This window comes from Ammodytes marinus, assembly GCF_949987685.1.
Source record: "Ammodytes marinus genome assembly, chromosome: 19".
Lineage (NCBI taxonomy): Eukaryota > Metazoa > Chordata > Actinopteri > Uranoscopiformes > Ammodytidae > Ammodytes > Ammodytes marinus.
This window is the reverse complement of record NC_137223.1, coordinates 13547580-13570177: the sequence shown is the minus strand read 5'-3', so window position 1 is coordinate 13570177 and position 22598 is coordinate 13547580. Positions and strand designations below refer to the sequence as shown.

General features: G+C 38.8%; 2 protein-coding genes across 3 annotated transcripts; one reads left to right on the top strand and one right to left on the bottom strand.

Moving 5' to 3' along the window:
* The first annotated feature begins 3110 nt into the window (after positions 1 to 3110).
* nme6 (NME/NM23 nucleoside diphosphate kinase 6) lies at positions 3111 to 10692 on the top strand. 2 transcript variants are annotated; one of them, XM_080047658.1, is made up of 6 exons: positions 3111 to 3317; positions 3583 to 3678; positions 4361 to 4463; positions 8711 to 8750; positions 9383 to 9543; positions 10067 to 10692. In XM_080047658.1, exons 2-6 carry the CDS (start codon positions 3586 to 3588, stop codon positions 10216 to 10218), a joined length of 549 nt encoding a protein of 182 aa, XP_079903784.1. In that variant the 5' UTR covers positions 3111 to 3317; positions 3583 to 3585; the 3' UTR covers positions 10219 to 10692. The 2 variants fall into 2 exon arrangements, with proteins under 2 accessions (XP_079903784.1, XP_079903785.1); XM_080047659.1 differs by lacking the exon at positions 3111 to 3317 and adding an exon at positions 4035 to 4102 and having other exon boundaries at positions 3644 to 3678.
* A 497-nt stretch (positions 10693 to 11189) lies between these two features.
* Positions 11190 to 13731, bottom strand: baalcb (BAALC binder of MAP3K1 and KLF4 b; the record flags this gene model as incomplete). Its single annotated transcript, XM_080048458.1, has 3 exons — positions 13548 to 13731; positions 11733 to 11932; positions 11190 to 11354 (listed from the first exon to the last, which is right to left on the bottom strand). Exons 1-3 carry the CDS (start codon positions 13726 to 13728, stop codon positions 11190 to 11192), a joined length of 546 nt encoding a protein of 181 aa, XP_079904584.1. The 5' UTR covers positions 13729 to 13731.
* Positions 13732 to 22598: the final 8867 nt, after the last annotated feature.

Sequence of the window (22598 nt, the reverse complement as noted above, 5' to 3'; positions counted from 1 at the left end):
ACTGACTGGAATTTTTAAACATGTAAAAAAAAATCTGCTTTTTGGTAATTCTGTGTCTCCAAATTATTCCAATAGTACTACATAGCTCACATAGGACACGGCTGATTTAGCCATAGTTTTCTTCTCAAAGCGCACCAGATTGATGAATTTTACTTTAAAAGGTTCAAATTATTCTTCTGAGGGAGCATCCCCGGACCCCCCTAGGACCAGGGTCCCCACCGCATTCTCCCAAATTCCAGTGAGAAACACTGTTTGTGTGTATTGTTATTAAAAGTCATTAGACTGGGGGTTGTGTTTATGTTCAAGTAACCATAAAATGATTTGGTTATTCATCGATAGAAATATTGTGGTGTTAGTCAATATCATGACTCAAATGGCCATGTTTTACACTAGAGAGCAGTCTTGTGGTGGTAATGATATTTTCAGTAATAACTGAATTTCATTGACCCAAGATCATTATTTACAAGGTAATGAGTACAAACAACAATAACAACAATCATTGAACATTACAGTAGAGGGGTACATACAGTCCTCACCATGAGAAGTTTCTATTTTCTATCATCATGATTTGTGGTGAAAGCTGATACCGCAGTGACAGATATCACAAAACACGAGCAAGTAAAACCAAAGTGGGTGATAAAATATATGTTTTCTTCACAGTTTTGGAAAAAACTTTGAGGACATTTTATTTTATTATTTTGGATCGTCCAGAGGTTAAAGCGGCTCCTAGTTCAACTCGGGCTGTCATATAACGATTCAAATGCAGATGGAGAACAAATATGCTGATCACTGAGGAGAACAATTTCTAATGTGACAAATTATTATTCTGTCTTTTTTGTTATGATCTCCATTCCTCTATCACGTATTGTTCTCTGTCCGCGCTGTGGGTTCAGAGACAACAATGGGCTTCTGTCTGAAGCATTCAGTGAGTAACTGTTGTCATCCTGACTCCATGTGTTCACCTGTCAGTCATGCACATCAGGAGAAACTACTCAAACATTGACTTATGATTTTACTCTTAAACAGAACTTTGCCTTCATATCACATTTCTCTTTCCTCCTTGATCCTGTCCATCAAACTATACAAGACCATTCATAAGAATTGATGGTCTAACGTATCTAGGTACATAACATCTAACGCACTGGACTTGTACTTTCTGTGAGTCTTCTTATGTAATGTTAGTTGATGATAAATGTATCTGACAGATGTTGTTATTCGCGTCCTCTCAGAATTGAAAAACATTTAAATAATAAGTTTATAACACACAATGCGTTGTTGATTTTACAAGTGGTTCCAAACCTTTTGTGCTTTAGACCTCTTTTAAAAAACAGTGTCATGTTTTAGATGGCTAGGAGTTGTCAGCAGTTCCAACAAAGACATTTTCCTCTAAACTTCTATCGTTTTCTCATAAATAAATGTTCAAATGATCACTATGTCATTACAACATATATAGGATTTTTTTCATTTTCTTTTTATTCCAAATAGTTTGTGCATAAGAATTTCTGATTTCTTTCTTCTCTCCTCTCAACACATCTCATATTAATCTTTTGATGCTTTGGAGCAGCCCAGTATATTAGGTTATTAAAACTAACCCTTGACCAGTTTCAGCAGTATAATGCGACTTACACATTGATGCACAAGTATTTACTGTACAAGCAATTTATTATAAAATGTAAGTAACAAGGTATTATCAACCAAACAAATAGTTAGATTATTATTAATTTACTTATTTTTAGCTGACAATACTTGCAAACTTGAGTGGGATTTTGACTTCAGGACTTTTACTTGTAATGGAATAGTTTTACATTGTTGGTACTTTTATGAATAGTCTACTTCTGCCATCACACTGAACATGATTGTAATAAATAATAAAACAAGAATTTCATACATATATGACGAACGCACATATTTTGAATGCTATATACTAATAAAGTAGCTTCATTCAACCCCTCACACACCAAACACGTCCTCTTGTCCTCTCCTTCCCCCCTATGGGTAACAGCTGTGGTGTCACCACTAGTCACATGACATGGGCAGGTGGGTAAACCTATGTTGGACATCCATCTCCCCCCTTTTTTCCCTCCTATTCTCTCTCTCTCTGAATGTCAAACCCCTACAAGCACACACACACACACACACACACACACACACACACACACACACACACACACACACACACACACACACACACACACACACACACACACACACACACACACACACACACACACACACAGACAACCTCCTCTTTTCAAGGGTGTGGCCATTTCGGATTGCTGGAATGTGCTCAGTGTTTGTAACTCATACTGTACGTCTGATCTCCCACATTGATGAAATTCCATAGGAGAAAAAAAATCTCTCTCGCTCCAGTGCGACTAAGTTGCCTGTCTTGTCAGCTACTTTAGTGGTTAAAGGGGAAAAAAACATTAAAGATCCCGTTTATGATGAAGGCACAGATGAATTAATGCATATTCATTTGTTGATTTATTTAACAGGGGTAACAGATTTGAAGAATCATCGTCATCAATGTTTTTAGACAGGTAAAGACAGTTCTGCCTAGTCTTAATTGTATTTGTGAACAACGGTACATGGCAGAGGTGAGCAGCAGCTGGTCAGTGGAGTGTGGAGGGACACTGTCATTTAAGTTTGAGGATTTTTAATACAAGCACTTATGGAAATAATCATTTTTGTTGCAGGGTCATATAGCGAAATGTGCTGAATCCTATTTGTCTCCAATAGTGCTGAGCTCTAAATGATTTAAGATGGAGCAGACCTCACACGTTTACCCTATAGTTTATGATCAAGTATAAGTGCAGTGCATGTGCCTCCAACAGGATATCTGATTCAAAGAGGACACACACGAACATGTAATTCCATTCCTATCTGGATTTATTAGTCTACTCCTGGTTGTTGAGCAAATCCTCTTACTATGAGTGTCTGAGTTGAATAAAAATTGTATATTTTTACAAACATGATCTGAGCTGGCAAAGAAAGTTAATGTTTTTTTTTTACGAGGATTTTATTTATTTTATTGTGGTGTCAGTGTAGTGGTAGGAACATATTTGCTCAGTTCAGTTTACCGGGGACATTATTCACGAGCGGACTGACCGGCGTGAGCGAGATGTCATTCAGCGAATAACCGCAAAATGAACGCTAAAACCACGTTAATGTCACAGTTACATACAGCAAATTGATATGATTAGCACTAGAAGACACGCAGTGGAGACTAGGGATTGAAGTAACGTGTGTTTATGTCTCGTATGGCGGCGCTGTCCTCTTCAAACTGAGCCGTGTTTTGGAAACGAATCACAACAGAGGTGTGTAGCGAATCTGTCACTTTGACTACACTGATGCGTTAGGAAATCTTTGTCAGCTTTAACATGCAGTTCAGTTTTTTATGCACATGTTGTTTACACAGTGCATTTGTTCTTAGGTTTCATGACAAATAGTTAGTAGCTAGCTAAAACGGTGTGCTGCACCTCAATAGCTCACCATTGTAAACACTGTAGCTTCATGTGATTCCATGTCAAACCAATGGACCTATTATAAGAGGTTTAACCGTGGTTTCTGTGTTTTCTACAGACCATGCAGCTGACAGCTCGCCGCCTGTCCAAAGTGCTGCAGCTCACCCTGGCGGTCATCAAACCAGATGCTGTGGCTCATCCCGTTATGCTAGAGGTAAGCTATGACTTTCATCTTAAAATGTTATCAAACTGATCCAGGTACACAGCATCATCTGCATATTTTAAAGGGCTGTTGCCACCACGTGAGTCTTCCAGCGTTGTTAATTAGTATAAGTTTTTTTTAAATAAAAAATGTAAGCAAATAAATGTTATTAATATTTAAATATGACAGGGTTTAAAATAGTAGGGGACCCATACAATACTGTATGTCAAGGACAATAAAATAAATCATATATTTTGGATTCCACCGTCTTAATGGCGGCAGTTTCAGGACAAAGTAGGAAAGAGTGCAAATATGAAAATGACTACATAATGGATCCAAAATCGACAAAATTAAAAAAAAATTAACAGGTTAACTCTTAGAATCCATAGATATGCATGACGAGTGGCACAAGGGGACAATATCATCTCAAACACAGGTAAGTTATTGAAAATGATCCATCAGTGCACACTACGTATTTCCAAATTTAGGTGTGCAGCATAATTGGCCTTTGTATCAGAGTATTGTCTGTAGTATAATCCCTGTTGCAGGTCTAATGCTGGTAGATGATGTATTTTTCCTTCAGCGTTATGCAAGAAATCTGCACAATTTGGATACAAACACATATAAATAGCTTATCCATTATCACCAGCTACAATTACAACAAGAAAACACATTCTTCTTCTTCCTCCTTTAGGCTCTTCACAAGAGAATCCTTGACAACAACTTTGTGATCGTTAAGTGCAAAGATCTCGCGTGGAGGAAACAGGACTCTGAGAGTTTTTATGCTGAACATTCAGGTGTGTGAATGCGACTCATTATTCAAGTTGTGCTGTAATGACTTGTATCTGACCAAACAAATGAGTCTGTGGCCTGTTTTTGTGGATGTGTGTAGGTCAAAACAATTTGTCACTGCATTGCTAGTATAGAGCAACAACACTTTGATAGAGAGAAAATCATTGAAAAGTACTTTTGATAGTGATAATGGTTCTTCCTGAGTCAGACGATGAAGGAAAAAGTGTTTCAAACGTTTTTAAAGTGCGTATTGGAAGTTAGATGCTGCAGTGAAGAATCATATAGGACAAACATTCTAGTATACTATTTTAATATTTGGTTTTATAAATCTATACTAGAAGTGGCCTCTGGAGCCGTTTTTGTGATACAATTTTACTACCGCACCTCAAAAACAGTTTTCGAATGTGACGTAGCAAGGGGTCGACGAACATACTAATCCATAGACTAGCTTGGTGCGAAACAATGGTAATAGGAGGGAGATTGAGTTATGGTGAGAGGAAAATCAGTGGAGTTTCGGTCTGGAGAGTGACTGGCATTAGCTAGAGTTAATGTTAGCTTATGACAGAATGCTGTCCATATTTCAACACTTAACAGTCAATCACTTTACAAGTATAAGGTTATGAAGCTGCATGACGTAACTCCACATTACCTCTTGCATCACTACTGGAACGAGCGAGCGAGCGAGAGAGAGAGAGAGAGCGAGCGAGCTAAAACAGAAATTACGACATTTACCTCATACACCTTTTGTTTGATAGGTGCCTGTGTGGGAAAGCCAATGAGCTCAGCTGAGCAGAGCATGTGCTGCAGGGACGTGGATACCTTCTGGGCTCTGGTGGAGACGCTAAACCCCAGACCAGACATAACATACTTGACTCAGTATCAGGTTTACTTTTGAGCCCCTTAGTGCTCCAGATAGCATACCTGAGCTTCAGACAGGAGCATGGCCCTCTGCAGGCCAGCATACACGAGTATTTCAATCAGTATAACCCATAACAGAAACTACTTTCTCCAATTAATTATTCCACACCTTGCAGCTAATGTGTCCACAGGAATTGTCCGATTTTTTTCTACAATTAGAATATAAGCCTGAGGGCCAAAGTAAAGTAAATGAAGTACATCTTGATGCAGAGTATTGATAAATCCGACCAACTTAACATTTAGAAGAGTCTTCTAAATATTATGTTGGTTGGATTGATCAATTTAAACTTGTGAGCAAGTATTTTAGTAGACCAACATGTGTATGATTGAAAATCAATATTTCTAGATGCAGAACAGCAGAAATGATACATTACAATTGAATTGGAATACTTCTGTTTTTCCATTTTCCATGTGATCACTACTTGTAAATGATATATAGATTATCAGTGGATATTGTGTGCCTGTCCCCAGGCACTTCTGCTATACAGCTTACCTTATATTGTGTCCAGAAGAACCGGGTATATACAAAGCTTCATATTAATCATTTCATTGATAAATTAATCACAACCACAAAGTGTCACACCATATAACATTTTATGCAGTTTAAAACGTATATATTTTGAACACATGCTTTATAAATTATAAGGGTCTTCATGCTGCAAAAGCAAGACTAATAAATGTCATGTACCTATACAAATGTTTAATGTATTTTATATTTATGAATTACAGTTATTACATCAAAGCACAATAAGTAAACATGTAAAGTAAGAGCTTACCAATAAATCACAAATGTATACAGCTTTTTAAAATATATGTTTGGTTTAACGTATATATGGTCAAAATGGAAGATTAACCAATTTAAAATGAGAATGCACTCATAATAGCATACCTCCCAGTATAGCTGTTTAATCCTCATATTTTATTAAGAGAAAATGTTAAATTTTGTATCTGGCTCTAGATAAAACTACCCCCAATCCTCAGGTGTTTCCAGAACAAGACTTTATTACAAAACACAAAACTAAACAAGTAACCGTATCCTTGGTCTGTGGCTCAATTCTTTACCAAATTTAGTCAAAATCTATCTTAGCTTTTTGAGATGTCTAACAAACAAACATGACTGAGTACGTCACCTATTTGACTGTAATCAACAAGATTATGAATTGAGTACTGATCTGACTTTGTCTAGACTTATAATAATCACTATCTGAAAACGGGAAACCAAATTGTGTGCTTGAGTTGTGTGAAGCTGTGACTGCCAGGCGAGTCCCAGGCTGCTCCATCTTCAGAGATCTTCTCACAGGTTCTGGAAAGGCAGCAGGTGCACGGTGCAGTGAAGAACCAGCTCTGCTCTCTCCTAGAGTCTTTAGTTATGTGGAGTCTGTCCCTCTCAGAGAGTCCCCCAGGGCCAAGGTGCTAGGGGACGGACATTATGTAAGAATCCGTTTAGTGATATTATAGTATAAACATGATGGATAATATTTAGGGACTGACTGAAGCTGCTCACTGTAGCTGCGATGGCTTGACAGGGTGGCATTGTCACATTATAGCTTCCTCTCATCTGCCATAATGTTTGAAATGCAGGACAGCCAAGTTGAGTCTGTGGAAAAGCAAATTGTGTAGATCAGAAGTTGAACATATAAGTTATCCAGGCAGACAAGTACATACAGCATGTAAACATTTTAAACCCTAATTTACTGTGTGAAGTGCTGAGACAACGCTGCCATAATGTGGAAGAAAATTAACATTAGCTAATAAAATGCCAGAGTATGAACATACAATACATGTAGGTTTGGGTTGATTCAGATCACAAAGTTAAACACGAATGCAGTATTATAACAGCCATGTATTTAATTCTCTTCATGGGGGTTATCCTCTTGTTAGTCATTTGAAAACGCTTTGTAGATGTTTTTTCGGGCTCAACGAGCAGATATAAATGATTATTAGGCCTACATGATGGAGCTGCTGCACAATTTAACACATATTTATAACATAGTTTTCTCATCTGCATCATGGGCAGCTTCTCTACGGGTCTGTCTTCAGAAACATGTCAACATGTATGTTGCGTGCAGGGGGAATACGTGCTCACATTTATTTATTTGGATCTTGATTAGCCACTACAAAGGCAGCAAATGCTCTATAGGGTCAACACATGCTAACATTACATCCTGATGTAAAACTAGTATGATATGATGGTGCTAATGTCCCAGCAAAGTAGACATACAGCCACAGCGTGTCTGATTTTTATTTTAGCATCACGAGTAGCCTATATCAATATATTTTGCTGACTCAATGTCCCCGGCTAGCGCCAGTATTGTTTAAACTGATTAACGGAAGGAGTCATTGGTCAGCCTTCGTATTTGAGGTTAACAGTTAATTATAATCATGTAAAATATTGCATTATGCCTTATAAAATGGCCCATCTTACAAAAAAGGATGCCAACCAACATTAGCCGTTTTGACCTGTTAGCTAGTGGGTTAGCTAGTATGCTGCCTAACAATAAATGACCACACGTTGCTTTTCATCATTGAAATTATTATGCCGACTACATGGGAGTTTAAAAACATTAGCAAACAAGACTTACAGTTCATAGTTTCCGTGGGTTTAAATATTTGACGGCCCCGTGTCCTAGTAGGTCTGTGTCCGTGTCCGTGACCATCGGTCCAGCGTCGGCCGCAGCTCCGGACGATGAAGCAGCTCAGCTGTTTATTAAACCACCGCAGGCCCTGGTGTTGTTATCCTGAACTTTACCGTGTCGCCCACACATAAGCCTCCTGTCTAAAATGATCGGGAAACCACCGTGTGTTTCGTGAGGGAGGCGGCGGCGCCAGAGATGTAGTTCCGTCTCTTCACGTGTAAACATACCAAGGCTCAAAGCTAGCTAGCTAGCACCGCTTATTTTCTGTCACAGAAACCGTGGACTACATTTATTCTAAGGCTGGAGTACACTATACTTCTCCTTTACTGTAATGTAAAATACAATGCAATGTAAAACTACAGAAAAAATACGAGCACACTAAGTGACACATCTTCAATTCACTACGACCTACTACTGCCTGCACGTAGATGCATTCCCGTTAGGTCAGCGTCCCCTTGCTACGTAATATGACGCGTTTGACGTAGGGGGTTAAAAAAAAGAACTTTGTAGGAGCTTAGCTCAAAACAGCCACTTTGATCTCGGAATCAACATTCTTATGTTTTGAAAAACAAAAAAAATCCTGCATATTATTTTTCAATGGGGATATCCATAATAGATTATGTATACATCTAGGAATATTTTTAACTTCCAATACGCACTTTAAGTTTTGTCTAACTCGCTTTTGTTTTGCTCCTTAGGGCGATTCTTCTACCAAAGACTTGTTGAATTCATGTCAAGGTACTGATATCACTGATGACACTGCTTAATGAATGACTGATGCATTGGATAAATGTTTTTCTGTCTGATTTGAAATGGAATACCAAGATAAATCTCTGCACACAACGTAACCCAATTGGCTGACACACACACACACACACACACACACACACACACACACACACACACACACACACACACACACACACACACACACACACACACACACACACACACACACACACACACACACACACACAAACAAAAAAGAGACACAGCAGTTGATACTGCTCGTCTTTCACGCTCAGCAAGTCGCCAAATAATAATTTTCTGAAATGCACAGGAGGTTTGATTGTCAGCAGATAGCCTTTCTTTAGCACAACACACCTGGGGCAATTGTCTGAAAGTAGCCACAATAGCTCCCAATGCCCCCAGTTGATTATAAACATGGGGATCACAATCGCATTGTGTCTCCCCTCACAGCAGTCATTCTTTAGTTGCTACAGTAACCATTCTCTGGATGCTGTCAGTATCAGAGAGAATCCAGTGAATCCACCTGTAACAGCCAGGCAGAGCAATGTATGGTCTTTGCAGTGACTGTAAGCATACACGGCAGAATGTTTAACTTTAATATATTGAATTCTGTTGCACAGTGGTCCGATGCGAGCATACGTTTTAGCCAGAGAGGACGCCGTACGTCACTGGAGAGAACTGATGGGACCGACCAAAGTGTTCAGAGCCAGATACACCTCTCCGGCTTCCATCAGGGCCCAGTATGGACTCACAGACACACGAAACACAACGCACGGCTCAGGTAGGGCAATGGGCTGAGGGTTGTGCGTTTCCACACGTAAGACTCCTCTGTGCTTCATATACTGTATGTAGGTCGACAGATTTAAAATGTCTTCACGCCCATGCATTATCAGACCGGCTGTCCGATCACATGGTAACACAATACATTTACTGTTCTATATCCATGATGTTCAAAATGATTCACTCAAATGTGTTATTTACATTTTATTCAGTAAGAAACTATTGGCTTTTTTTTAAAAGCCCCAAGGACTGAATGTACAGCAGTGCCAATTCTCAATTGAGATATTTACTTTTTTATTTGAAGATAGTATTTACAGATCACTTAGGCTTTGTCCACCCTTTTGACTATACATTGAATGCACTTTATTTGCCTTCCGCTTGTAAAATTTGTGAACAGGGGGAATGATTTTCAGATAGAGTTGTACATTTAGAAACCCTTTACATTCATTGACCAGTTGAGCAATGCTTAAAGATGTATGCTCAGTGTAACGATTGTCATATTTTTAAATCTCCATTCTATCCAGATTCTGTTGAATCGGCACAAAGAGAGATCCATTTCTTCTTCCCAGACTTCAGCCCGGAAGAGTGGATGGAGAAAGAAGAGCCATCGTTCAGATCAGGACAAATACATTATGATCATCAGAAACAGATCCACAGACTTTTAACACAGAGCTGACCCCAGAACTGCTGTCTGCTACAGTAACTCATCCCCAAGAAGCAAAATGTCCAAAATGTGTTGCTCTAACAAAAATAAAAAGAGAAAATGCAAATATGTTACATGAAATATAAGCTGTACACTGTCATGATCCCCAAAAATGTGCGTGTGTTAGGCTATTTATTTTCCCATACAGTTCCTCAAAGTGCCAATATTTTTATCCCATGTTTTTTTCATTAAAACAGTTTTTCCTTAAATGTGTCTAAGCTATGCAGTTTTTATGTAAATTATTGTGTTTTTTGTTTAATTTATTGTAATTAGAAAACACAAATGAGCAGATAAGAAAATCCAACACTGTATTGTACAAAACACAATGTATTAAGACAGTTTGTTCGTACTGACACCACAAACTTCTTCCTGCCCAGGCTTCACTGTGAATAGTGCAATCAGAACAATCCATTTTCAGTTTCCTGAGCCACACAGATGTTTAACACGGCAACCATGATGTCAACCAATGTCAAAATAAAGAAATAAATATATTTATATATAATTTGTGAATATTCAATCATGTGAAATAATATTGTCATTGTAGCTTTGTGCATATATATGTATATCACAAAGATCTTAAAATTGGGGTTTAAATGCTTTTTTGATTCTATTTCAAATTTGAAATGTTCTTTTTAATGAACGGTTTTGTATTTTCTTCAACCTACCTTGACTTTTACACGTTTTGAATGTGTCAAAGTACATTAAACATTGTAACAGGCACTATAGAAATACATGTTAAAGCATTAAATACAGCACAGCCTAGTTTAATTTTTTTTTAAGCAGATGAGTCAGATCTTCAATATGACATACAGTATAAATCATACCCGTCCCTCTTGTGCATTCATAGGCCATCAATAAGAGCTTAAAAGGTGTCCCCACAAAGACGCCATGGCTCCACTAATTTCACAGTTTATCTTCCGTTTTTTTGGCTTCTTCCCCTGCACTCAAGTGTTGTGTGTGGCCACCTGTTTGAGTGCTTCCACGGGTTTCATGACCTCATAGGTGGTGAGAGACTTCTTCACCTTCCCATTCTTGTCCACTTGATGGATGCTCTGTGTCACTGTGATGGTCACCTGCTTGGTCGACATCCGATTGTCCTGCCATTTTGTCTGATGAATGAGGAAGAAGGAAAGATGAGGTGTTACAAAATCTCCATACTAATGGGAGATATGTGGTGCAAGAATATATACTGTATATATTTGTTAAACACAAGGATTGTTGAGCTCTTCTTAAGTAACTATAAGTGTCTTTATAATGTCAAAAATTGTGGTTGAATGCATTTACAATTTACTACAGGTGAAGGTGATGTTTTCGAATGTAATTTTCTCCAACCAAAAACCCAAACAAACATTTAGGTTACTATCATGTATAACAAAGGAAAGCATAAAATGTGTTACATTTAAGACACTGAAGCCCACAAACGAAAAAGAAACAAACTGCTTTGATATTCTAAATGGGCATAAAAAATACCCAGTGGAGGGTCTTACAATCTCTTCAGTGTGTAGAACACTTCTGCGCTGCACTGTGGTGCCAGACGACGGCACCACTGTCTCCTTGTCTGGAGAGCCCAGTACTGCAGGGGGGCTGCTGGGCTTGACGTCGCTCAGACTGGCCTCAGACACGGCTGAACACACCTTCAGGTAGGCCTGAGCCGGTAGAGGGAGGCTGTCCTCAAATAAGTCCGGTACTGGGACAAAGCAAAAAAAAAAAAAAAAAAAGGAGAACCCAAACCATCGGAATCTTAAAAACATGAAAATCAATCAAAGCTTGCCTTTTAGGATCCTGGGTGAATTGGTATATAACGTACTTCCAGTTTTGGCTGTGTTTTGAGGATGAAGAGAGATGAATGCAGTTGGGGATGTCTTCTTGCTGAATGTGACCGGCTGACCTCAGACACATCAAAGCCACACTGACACTGAGAGGAATATTGACTTCAAATACATCTCGCCACTGTCCTTAATGGACAAAACACGTAGTCCCACTCCCAACACGCACCCGCAGTCAATGCGTGTGTGTGTTTATATATGTTTTATGCAGGAGCCTTGAGCCTTAATCATTACTATGGTTTCTCCCTGAATTGTCCTTTCAAATGAACTGGAAAAAGGTGTGTATTCCCGCCCTGCCGGTGTTACTATGATCACGCTATTTATGATCTGTGAAGTGTTGAAGTGGGTCATTTGGAAATCTGACAGTGTTAGTCACAGGTCCGTGAAGACGGCTCACAGGTGCATTACTGCCACCGCTGAACTAATGTGACAGCAGTGTGGAGCAGTGAAGTGTGATGAATAATGGAAAAACATTCTGAATGTCACTCTGAAGCGGTGTTAACTGGACACATGAAGTGTGGTTTACGTGTAGGCCTTCTGGATCATGGTATTTACAGGTGATTCATTTGGCCAACAGCTGATGTATTTTATCTCCACAGAGCTGAGCCGACCCCCAAATTTGTCTTCACAATTGCATCAAGGCTCCTAGAGCTTGCGTTCACTAAACAGCCCCAGCAGTTGCCATGGAGAGCCAAGTCCTATTTTGAGCGCAGTGGCTTTTGCTGCAGCCTTGATTTGATTATATTCACCTATTGTATACTGATTAATCTCCTCCTAGCTCCAAAGAGAAATCTCAAGGCGCAAGAGACAGACTGACAGAGAACAACATGATTATAGTCGGATGGGATTCCGAGTTGATGTGAAGGCACAAGTGACAAAGTGCATATAAGATGAACAAAGGTTTTCTAATGCATCCTGATGTCATCCATACATAATTCATACCTACAGCATGAAGGCTCCCTCTACAGCTATTGGCTTTTGCTTCTAATGCACAAAAACCTGTAACAGTGTATAGGTTTGTCTTCATAGGTAGAAGCCAATAGATTGACTCCTACAAGTATATGTCTCACACTCACTTTGATGTTGGGTGTGTGAATTAATGGACCTGTTATGGCTAATTCAGTCATAAGACATTTGTATAAGCCTCAAAGCCTGAAGTCTCCAAGCCAACAGGGAATAAAAAATAATCTTAGACTAGGGTAAAAAAAAAAAAAATACTCATAATGTACCATTTAAAAATGAATATTGTACATTGGGTGCAATTACTTATTAATGAAAATAAAGCTGCTCTAGTATGTTTATGTATTCAGCAATATATAAAACAAATGGACACTTTAGATATGGTGAGATTGGAATCGCAAATGTACTGTACATTGTTTTGCCGTGGGAAATCTAATTAAGCACTGCCGGTTCCCGCCAGGAGATCAATTAAGTATTCGCTCATCCATCCACTCGAGTGTAATTCATTCTTCTTACCAGGGGTGATTGTTTTCTCAGAAGTGAAGCCGGCCTCGGAGCTCTCAGACTGGATGCTCTGGATGGAGGACAGCGGGATGTCTGTGTCCGTGCTGGCCAGCCACGTGGACTCCGTCTCCTTGGTCCAGCTCTCCAGGTACCGAGGCTCCAGAGCATCAGTCCTGCTGCCCCCGCAGCCCATGGCTTTGCCTGTGGTGGGGGGGAGCTATACCCGCCCACTCTTCTTCTTCACAGAGCTAAAAAAGAAAAACAGATTCACACTGACCCTGCGTTCCAAATCCCAAACTCTTTATTTTTTCTATTCCACATACTACATCTGACAATAAATATAATCTAGTTAGCATGCAGTAGGCATACAACCGGGACATACTTTTACTTATTTATGTCATCATAACATTGCACCTTGATCTTTCCTCTTGCTTTTATATCCGTCGCACACCCAGTTGTTTTAATACAGAGGCTCCGTCGATGTGACGTCACTTCCGGTGCGCACTGGATTGTGGGTAAGAATCGCCCAAATAGCATGCTGATTTCAACACTAAAAATCTCGGCCGGATGTAGTAGACATCTGGGTATTTTTAAGCTTACTAAATCGGACCACAAGAAATGGGACACATCCTAAATCTTTTTTTCTACCATATTAAACAGAAGAAAATGTGGGTATTGGAACGCAGGGTGAATTTCAGTTTAAGCCGATGAAGCTATGAGATTGACTTGAGTGAAGCAAATACTTATAAATAATAAACATTAGTGTCAAGGATTTTCTGCTTTCCTTTGTAATGTGATAGCACTGAATTTGGGATTTGACTTGTTGTTTGGAGAAAACAAGCTATTTTGAAAAACCTGGTCTTGGGGCTTTAGGAAATTCCAATCAGTGTTTTATTGAAGATTTTTTATTGAGGATAAACAGATAATTGAAAAACTAATGGAAAAAAGATCGATGGCTACAATAATCATAAGTTGCGGGCCTAACAAAAGCATTATGCTGTTTGATTCTGTACATTTACTCACCACACAGCAAACAGGTGTGGGCGAAACCGAGTGTCCTCATATTTCCAGGCTCCTAGGAAGAGTATGGTTGAGTTGTCTTGTATGTGTTAACTCAGTTTACATTTCTCCATGAGCACCTGAAGGCAGCATCTGCTGATGGTCACTCAGGGAAAGGAGACCATATTATACAGGAGCCAGCCATTCATTAAAACCAGCAGGTCACCTGAGCGGTAAACACAAAAAGAACTCTCCCTTAGTGATGATTAATCAGCTCTTCTGTGGTAGGCTATTTGCCCTTGATGTGCTTTGTGATCTATCTATCTATCTATCTATCTATCTATCTATCTATCTATCTATCTATCTATCTATCTATCTATCTATCTATCTATCTATCTATCTATCTATCTATCTATCTATCTCATGTTAGCACTGCAAATCAATTCAGCTCAATTACAACACAAATGTAGCCTCTACCTCACCCCGATGTAGGCTAATCACTCATTTAAATTATAAAATGTAAAATTATATTAGCCTAGATGCTGATGATTTCAGAATGTTATTGACGCACTGACACTGAATAAGATGTTTACAATCAGGCATCCTATAGATCCTTACATTTAATGATCAATCAGGCTTAAATAAGGGGACCTCAAATGGGCATCAGTGCTAGATCCACGACCTTTAACATAGCTTACAGTGAAGGCGCAGTAAATGTTTTTGTAGAAATAGGGACAGCTCTCGCGACGCTGTCATCGTCACAGGCCAAACAGAAATATAATCAATAATGGCGTGGAATAAAATAATAAAATAAATAGAAACTATGTTACGGGTGCGAGAAACGCGATCGACGCCTTCTTCATCCAGTTTACGTAGAGACAACAGCAAATAGATAATACAATGCTTACTGGTGATGGGATCTGTCTGTGTGTGTTTCGGCGCTCCTACGTGTCGTCTGCCACTCTTGGACCTGTAAACATGTTGCCATAGTCAGTGTCCCGGTCAGTCCGCAATATTCGCTCCATCATCCATCCTCATGCTTTCTTTCACACACCCACCATCAATCCAGACAGGCAGGTATTCGCATTTGTTCACGTGAAGATAACGGGATCGCCTCGGCCGTTACCAGGTTAACTTTAATGGGCTACAATGGTCCGTTCCCCCTTAATTTCTACTATGAATAAAATAGTAGGCTATTCAGGCTATTCAAGATTCCCTTTCAGTGCTTTACAAGCGTGACTAGAATATAGCCTAAACAAACTATAGGCCCGCCTCCTAATTATATTTACTATTTACATATAGTGTGAGTCTCATTTTTGTGGGCTACAGCACTGGGTAGGTCAACACCAGTAAGATGTTCACACAAGTCTGCCCACAAGGGGGCAGTCACAGCCCACTCTTGTGCCAACAGCTGGTCTGGCAAATGACAGGATAGTTTCCCTTATTATATATTTTTTTTTAATGGGTTAATATTGTAAATAGCCTATGTTTGCCAATGCTGGCCTGGTTCTTAGCAAAACTTTCCAGACTTCCCACACGCTGTCACAAATCAAGAAGGTGCTGATGAATGTCTGAGCTTTCTGTCACACAGACCTGAATCTTTAAAACTGTAATGTGATAGGGTTGTTTGGGCTCTTCAGTCCATGGCTTTTTAAGGGGTAGTTTAAGGTGGGTGTTGCGACAATAAATGGTCCCTTGTCATAGGAAAACAAACTGACAAAAAAAGAAAAAAGGAACTCAAGATCCAAAAACAAAAACAGCATCACATGTGCAAATAGTTAAAAATGTGACAAAAAAGAAAGGTTTCACCACAGTCCCATATGTCCATAGTTCCTGTCAGTGTGCAGCAGGGTAGGAAATTAACTATTTTTGCCCCTCTGAAATATGTTTCCGGGGGAATTGTGGATCTTTTCAAGGGCTATTTGATCAAATATTTTCCAGATCAAATGTGAGACTTTTGAATACCTTTTAAATACAACGTGGACTGAAATGTAATGCTATCTGCATTATCATACAAGTTTAAAGGATATAATGGAGGACCAGTACCGATTCTATGCCCTAGAAAATGATTTACCTAGTTGTGTTGATGGAACTACGTATCCTTGTATATGCATATGCAGTAAATACAGTTCAAATTCCCCCAAAATATTTTTTTATTTTGCAGGGGCAGACAGCGCATTTTACTGTATTGGGAGTATATGTGAGATGGAAAGAGACAGTTGACAGTTTTCATACTGTATAGGAGAAGCACAGTTACTGTTACTAATAATAACATTGACAATAGCTCTAGTCCGTTCTATTCAAGTGTTTTCTCTGGAGACATGGGTTGCATGACAGTGAGTCACCAAACTCAATACCAGAACCAGGAAACTAAAACGGCTTTGCAATTCAGTCATTAACACATGTGATTGTCCTACTGTGACATGTCACAACAGTAACTCTTGAGAACACTAATGGAGCGCTGCAATCCCGTGGTAATATTCACTTCAGCACATAGCGGGTCCACTCTTTCCCCAAACTTCATCTAATTGATTGCTTGTGAAGCTTGGCAGCAAATTACACATTCATCCCAGTTCTCTGCTTTGGATTTCCACAAAGGACCGTACATAAGCAATAAACAGCTGCTCCCCTCCTGCTTTCTTGAAGTGACAGCATCTCTAGGAATACATTTTCCAGTGAAGGAGAGGTTCGTGCTTGCGTGGATTAAGGTAATTTATTTTCTTCTGAAAACAGAAGAAAAATGGAGCTTCAGCTGTAAGATCAATTCACTAATGGGGGAAGCTCAGCAGCTGTTCCTGTCAAACGGGCAGAAACGGGAGAAATATTTAATGGGAAACTGTATACAGTATGTGATCAGTTCAATTAGTTATGGCCACTTTGCTATGAGAATAATAACCTTTAACACTTTTCTTCATGTGGTCTTTCAAATTGCCTCTAATAACCCTTTAACAAATGGTCAACTCTTGTGATTGTCTCTTCGTGTTTTGAACATTATCAATGTGTAAACTCTGCCCTCTACTTTACATTTGTCTTTGCTTACACCGGACAGTCCGTAATGGAGCTTGACAAGAAAGACAGAAGAGCACACTGAGTCCCAGACCATTAACACACCACATTCATCACTTATCATGCACTGCTGTCTGCTTGGGTCTCCTGCACCTCCCACATGCACGAGCTGAAAGGAACCTGGTATCATTGTAGCAACAGAGGCACCTCATCTGTGTAGATAGTGAATTATAATTCACTGTTGTGTGTGTGTGTGTGGGGGGCGGATTAACAAAAAGGGACTAATTGGATTCTCGCCCTTGAAATACAAATCCAGCCATCATTTTGTGCAGGTCTGGCAGCGTCTGAGCTGCACAAAATCCCTGTGATTTCCCACGCTTAACCCTCCTCTCTTTCCACCCTGTCACCTAGCAAATTAATCTCGCTTCCTGTGGACATTCTGGTCAATATGAGGCTGGACAGCTTTGATTTGTATGTCTTGCCCCTCTGTCCTATCAGACTGCTGGTCAATAAGCCTGTCTTCACATTACCCTGGCGATTAATGTGGCGCTCTGCCAAACGCTACACTGGAATGAATCATGGGTAAACTCTCGACGGCTTTCAGCAGAAGACAATAGGCCTACATGCTGCTAGATTATAGTGGAAATGTTCTTTACACCAGGTTCAATGAAAGCATGTCTTCTTTTAAGCGTGCATCTGTTAGCAGAGCCGATTTGAAGTCTTTTTGGTGCACATCCAACTAAGTGTCAGTCCAGATACAAGTCTTATAAGTTTCCGAATGACGACCATTTGATGACAATGCATTGGAACCTTTCAAAAGCTGTAAAAATGCTTTTTATGTATTCACATGGGAATAGGTCACTTTGGGAAATACAGTAGTTTGTTACATGAGACAATTGATACCCCTTCCATAATCGTAATTGAATATGAAAGTACAGCCAGCAGCAGGTTAGGATGGCTTAGCATACAGACTAAAAGAACCGTGAGACAGCTGTCAAACGGTAATAAATTCTGTCTCCACTGGTTGGCTGGCAAGCTCATAGTCATGACAAAACTATGAAGTCCCTGGCTGACAACAAATAAGAGACTAATTAAGTCAGTAGGTAATATTTTTAAATCAAGTGACATGTGTCCATATTCCTGAAAACACCACCAAGGCAATGGAATTCCGAATTCCGAGTCTCATTGACTAGAGAAATTCAGTACCAGAGATTCACCCTCCTGATTCTAAGAAATTGGATCATTGATACTAATGGTAAAGGATCATTTTATGTGTGTGTGTTTAACCAAACATCCCCCCCCCCTCACACACAGATACAACAATTCAAACAGCTGTTCAAGGTTGATAACGGATAATATGCACTCTCCAAAGATTTTGTAAGTATTGCAGTACAAAAAAAAACACTTGTCTGGTAAATTCTGATAGGAGGTGGGGTAGATGAGCCAACGTGCAGAGGCAAAGCAGCCAAATCCAAACTTTCACTGGGATTTCAGTGACAGACACTGAGTTGCAGCACCGGGATACTAATTATGATGCTTTGAGCAAGGTCGAAGGGTTTTGTCGCAGCACTGAAATACCAGTTTGTCTAGTTAGGATGAGAGTTTGCAATGAAATACCAGTTGACACAATGTTCAGTAAAATAATTAACCTCTTTAATGCTTGCAAGCATGAGTAATTACACAATCATCATTCGGACTGTAGTAATGACTGAAGAAAAGGCAGTCTTGCTTCAATAATTATAGTTAACTGTGTTCACATCAGGATTAACATAGTGAGCCATAACAAACATACTTTGACGCAATCTTAGTCTCCAGCACCTACTCTCAGTTATAAACAACCTTACCTTATCTTACACAAAACAAAGGTCAGAACATTTTGACAGTTAGATTACTTGTAAGAAGATTCACAATTTATGGCAATATAATATACTGTATATGTATATATATATATATATATATATATATATATATATATATATATATATATATATATATATATATATATATATATATATATATATATATATACATTTATACATACACACAACAATAATTTCCATCAGAGTTTCCCTATACATTTCTTAAAAGTAATATAGTCTGATTGTTGCACTTGCATCATACTTTCCAGACGTTGTCCCTAATATTGAAAAAGCCTTATTTTTTAGGATTTATATAACAACAATAATATACTGAGATAATATCATGTTCACTTGCCCAGATCCTATCAGCAAATTGTTGATATTGGGGCTTCAGCATGGGCAACGTGCTGCCTGTCCAGATTGAGTTTTGCCTGGAGGTTGTGGTTCCGCAGCATCAATCACATCTCTGGGCCTATTTCTGGCACAGACGCGCTTTGCCTCTTCTCCTCGGACTGGCAGCAGCAATCTCCCCCTGTGCGAAATTGTGCCAGAGATCTCTCGGGGAGGTTGTGTTCTTTCAATCCATCATGGTATGAGTTAAAATGACACCCTTTCATTAGTACAAAGTGCTCCGGAGGAGAAGCCCAACTGCTGCCCAAAGTGTAAGCAAGTGGGGCTAACAATCATTTTTACTAGGCAAAAGTGGTAATGAGATGTGAATGGGCTTATTGCTCTTAAGTTTATTAAGCTCTTGGGGGACAAAAAAGGGTGTCTCAGAAATGTGCCGTCATTTTAGGAACACTGAGTATTTTAGTGTTTTATTCTCTCATCTTGTTTTCTTGCAGATAACTTCTAATTAGCTTTGATTGTAGAAATAATAGAAAGTATTATAAAATCTGTTTGCAGCTATATATTTCACTATAAAGTGAGATGTCTTCTGCACTAATGGGAGCTGGAATAAGAAACTGCATAGCACAGCATCATTAAGTATATATATCTTCCTTCCTGTTTAAGATATAAATGACAATATTTCATCAGCACTTGATTAAACAGCTTTTTTATATCTTTAAAATTACATAAAGAGGCTGCAAAGACTTCTTAGTTTGAACGGCAACTATGTGTTAAAGTCATGTTTGACCTCAAAATTATTTAATATTGCCATCATAACAAAGTCATTCTCCATGACAGATTTATGTAATTTCCCTTTCTGACATTTACATTATCAAGGGAAGTGCTCCAATTGATCTTGAGCCACTTCTCTGCCATCAATTGATATTTCCTCCTTTTAAATGCGGGTGAAGGCCGGACCAAATGCAGCCTTTGCACTTTATGTGCTCCATTCGTTTTATCCTGCTAAACACACAACTCTAATCCTATCAGGGGCGAGAAGAAATTCCAGAAAGGGCATTAGTGGGGGCTTACGAAGCGAGGGAGCAGTGCATTAGTATTCATGGAATTTTCTTGGGAGAGACTCTTAGTTTTAGAGGAATTATCTTGGGCCACTTTTATGGCGTTCACACAAATATTAAACTATGAGCTGCTGTAAAGAGTCATGCTGGATGCAGGAGATGAGGCCAAAATCTGGACTTAAAAGGGTGATGAAATGTTGGGCTCTCTAAAAAAGGCCAACAAGCTGTAAGATGAATTTCCCTGTAAGACCTAAAATAGTTTATCATTGGTGACACAACATTATTTGGATGTTCTACTTAATGAAGTCTTGTCATTCTGAAACACTCTAATCATTACACTTTTTAGTATTGGCCGTCCACTCAGCTGCCTGTCTTCTGTAAAAACTAAGAGACACACAACATTTGCGGTATTGATGCTGACGGACTAATGCATGAAGGGAAAGGGAGATGTCGGAATTGTCTGTCCAGCGTCTCCTTTCAGACAAAAATCCTCAAAAGCAATGTGGATGTGGAACTGGATGACTTTTTCTTCCATTGTGACCTGGGATTTAACATTAGCATGTAAATGGCATTCAAGCTGCTAAGGACTCGATTTGACCGTCTTCATCCAGACTTTTTAAATCTGTCCATACTTTTAAATAGTTTTCATAACTGGGGGAATACCAGGTACATTCCATTATCTTCAACCCTGAGTTGAGATGATATTCTAAAATGAGTTTCTATTAGGGCACATATAACATATTTAGCATGTTTTGTGTTTTATAAAAACTTTGTTTTAGAGGAATATTTTACTGTGTGTGTTATGTCAAGGTGTTTCTGTGTGGTTAAGCTTTTGAGAACTGTGCAACAGCGGACTAAGGGTGTGAAAATATTCAGAAGTTGAAGGCTGCACATCAGATAACATTTAGGGGATAACTTGACACCAAAGTCAATTGGTATGATCTTGCCTTTAGTTATATGTCCAATAACTGGTCTACAAGTGGCAATATAAATCATGTAATGGTTAAATGAGAAACTAGTCCTATGGGGAACATAACATTCATGTTAATTTAATGTCATGCGCTTATCCACATTTACATTTTCAGATCCATATACAGATAAGGAGATTTATACCTGAGGGTGGCATTAGAAAAAAGGTCACCATCATACATATGGTTCTTTGTTTGGGGACCAGGAATATCTGCTATAAATGTCAACTAGATCAAATTATTCAAACAATTTGGCCTGAGATGGGAGATTCAGGGAAGCTGATAACATCCAAAATACCTGTCATCAGGTCAAATATTTTATTTTTGTGGGCTGAGTAGGCTAATAGTTACTACAAGTGTTCAGTGCTAAATAGCAGATGCATGCTAATATGCTAAACTAATATGGTCACCATGATTATTTTGTAAAATATTTTTTGTATTCTTTTCTTTACATTTATTACATTTTTCAACATGGAAAATAATCAATTTAATTAAAGATAGGAAAAAAGTCCAATTTGCAAATTCCCCATCATGTACTTTAAATTCCATTCATCCGATTCCTGCTTAATTTACATGGATTGGATTATTATCATGTAAAAATCTATAATATTTTGCTTTCAAACTTGGTTTGATCTAATACTGGACACTAATGTATAATGTATACATAATGTGAAACCAATGTGGACACAAACATACTGTGTGTACTGAATGAGTTTTGATAAAAAAATTCCAATTATTTGAACTGTTATTTCACAGCTTGAGTGACATTTTGATAGTATAATTTCTACCATATTGGTGGAGAATGCCTTCCATCAAAACCTA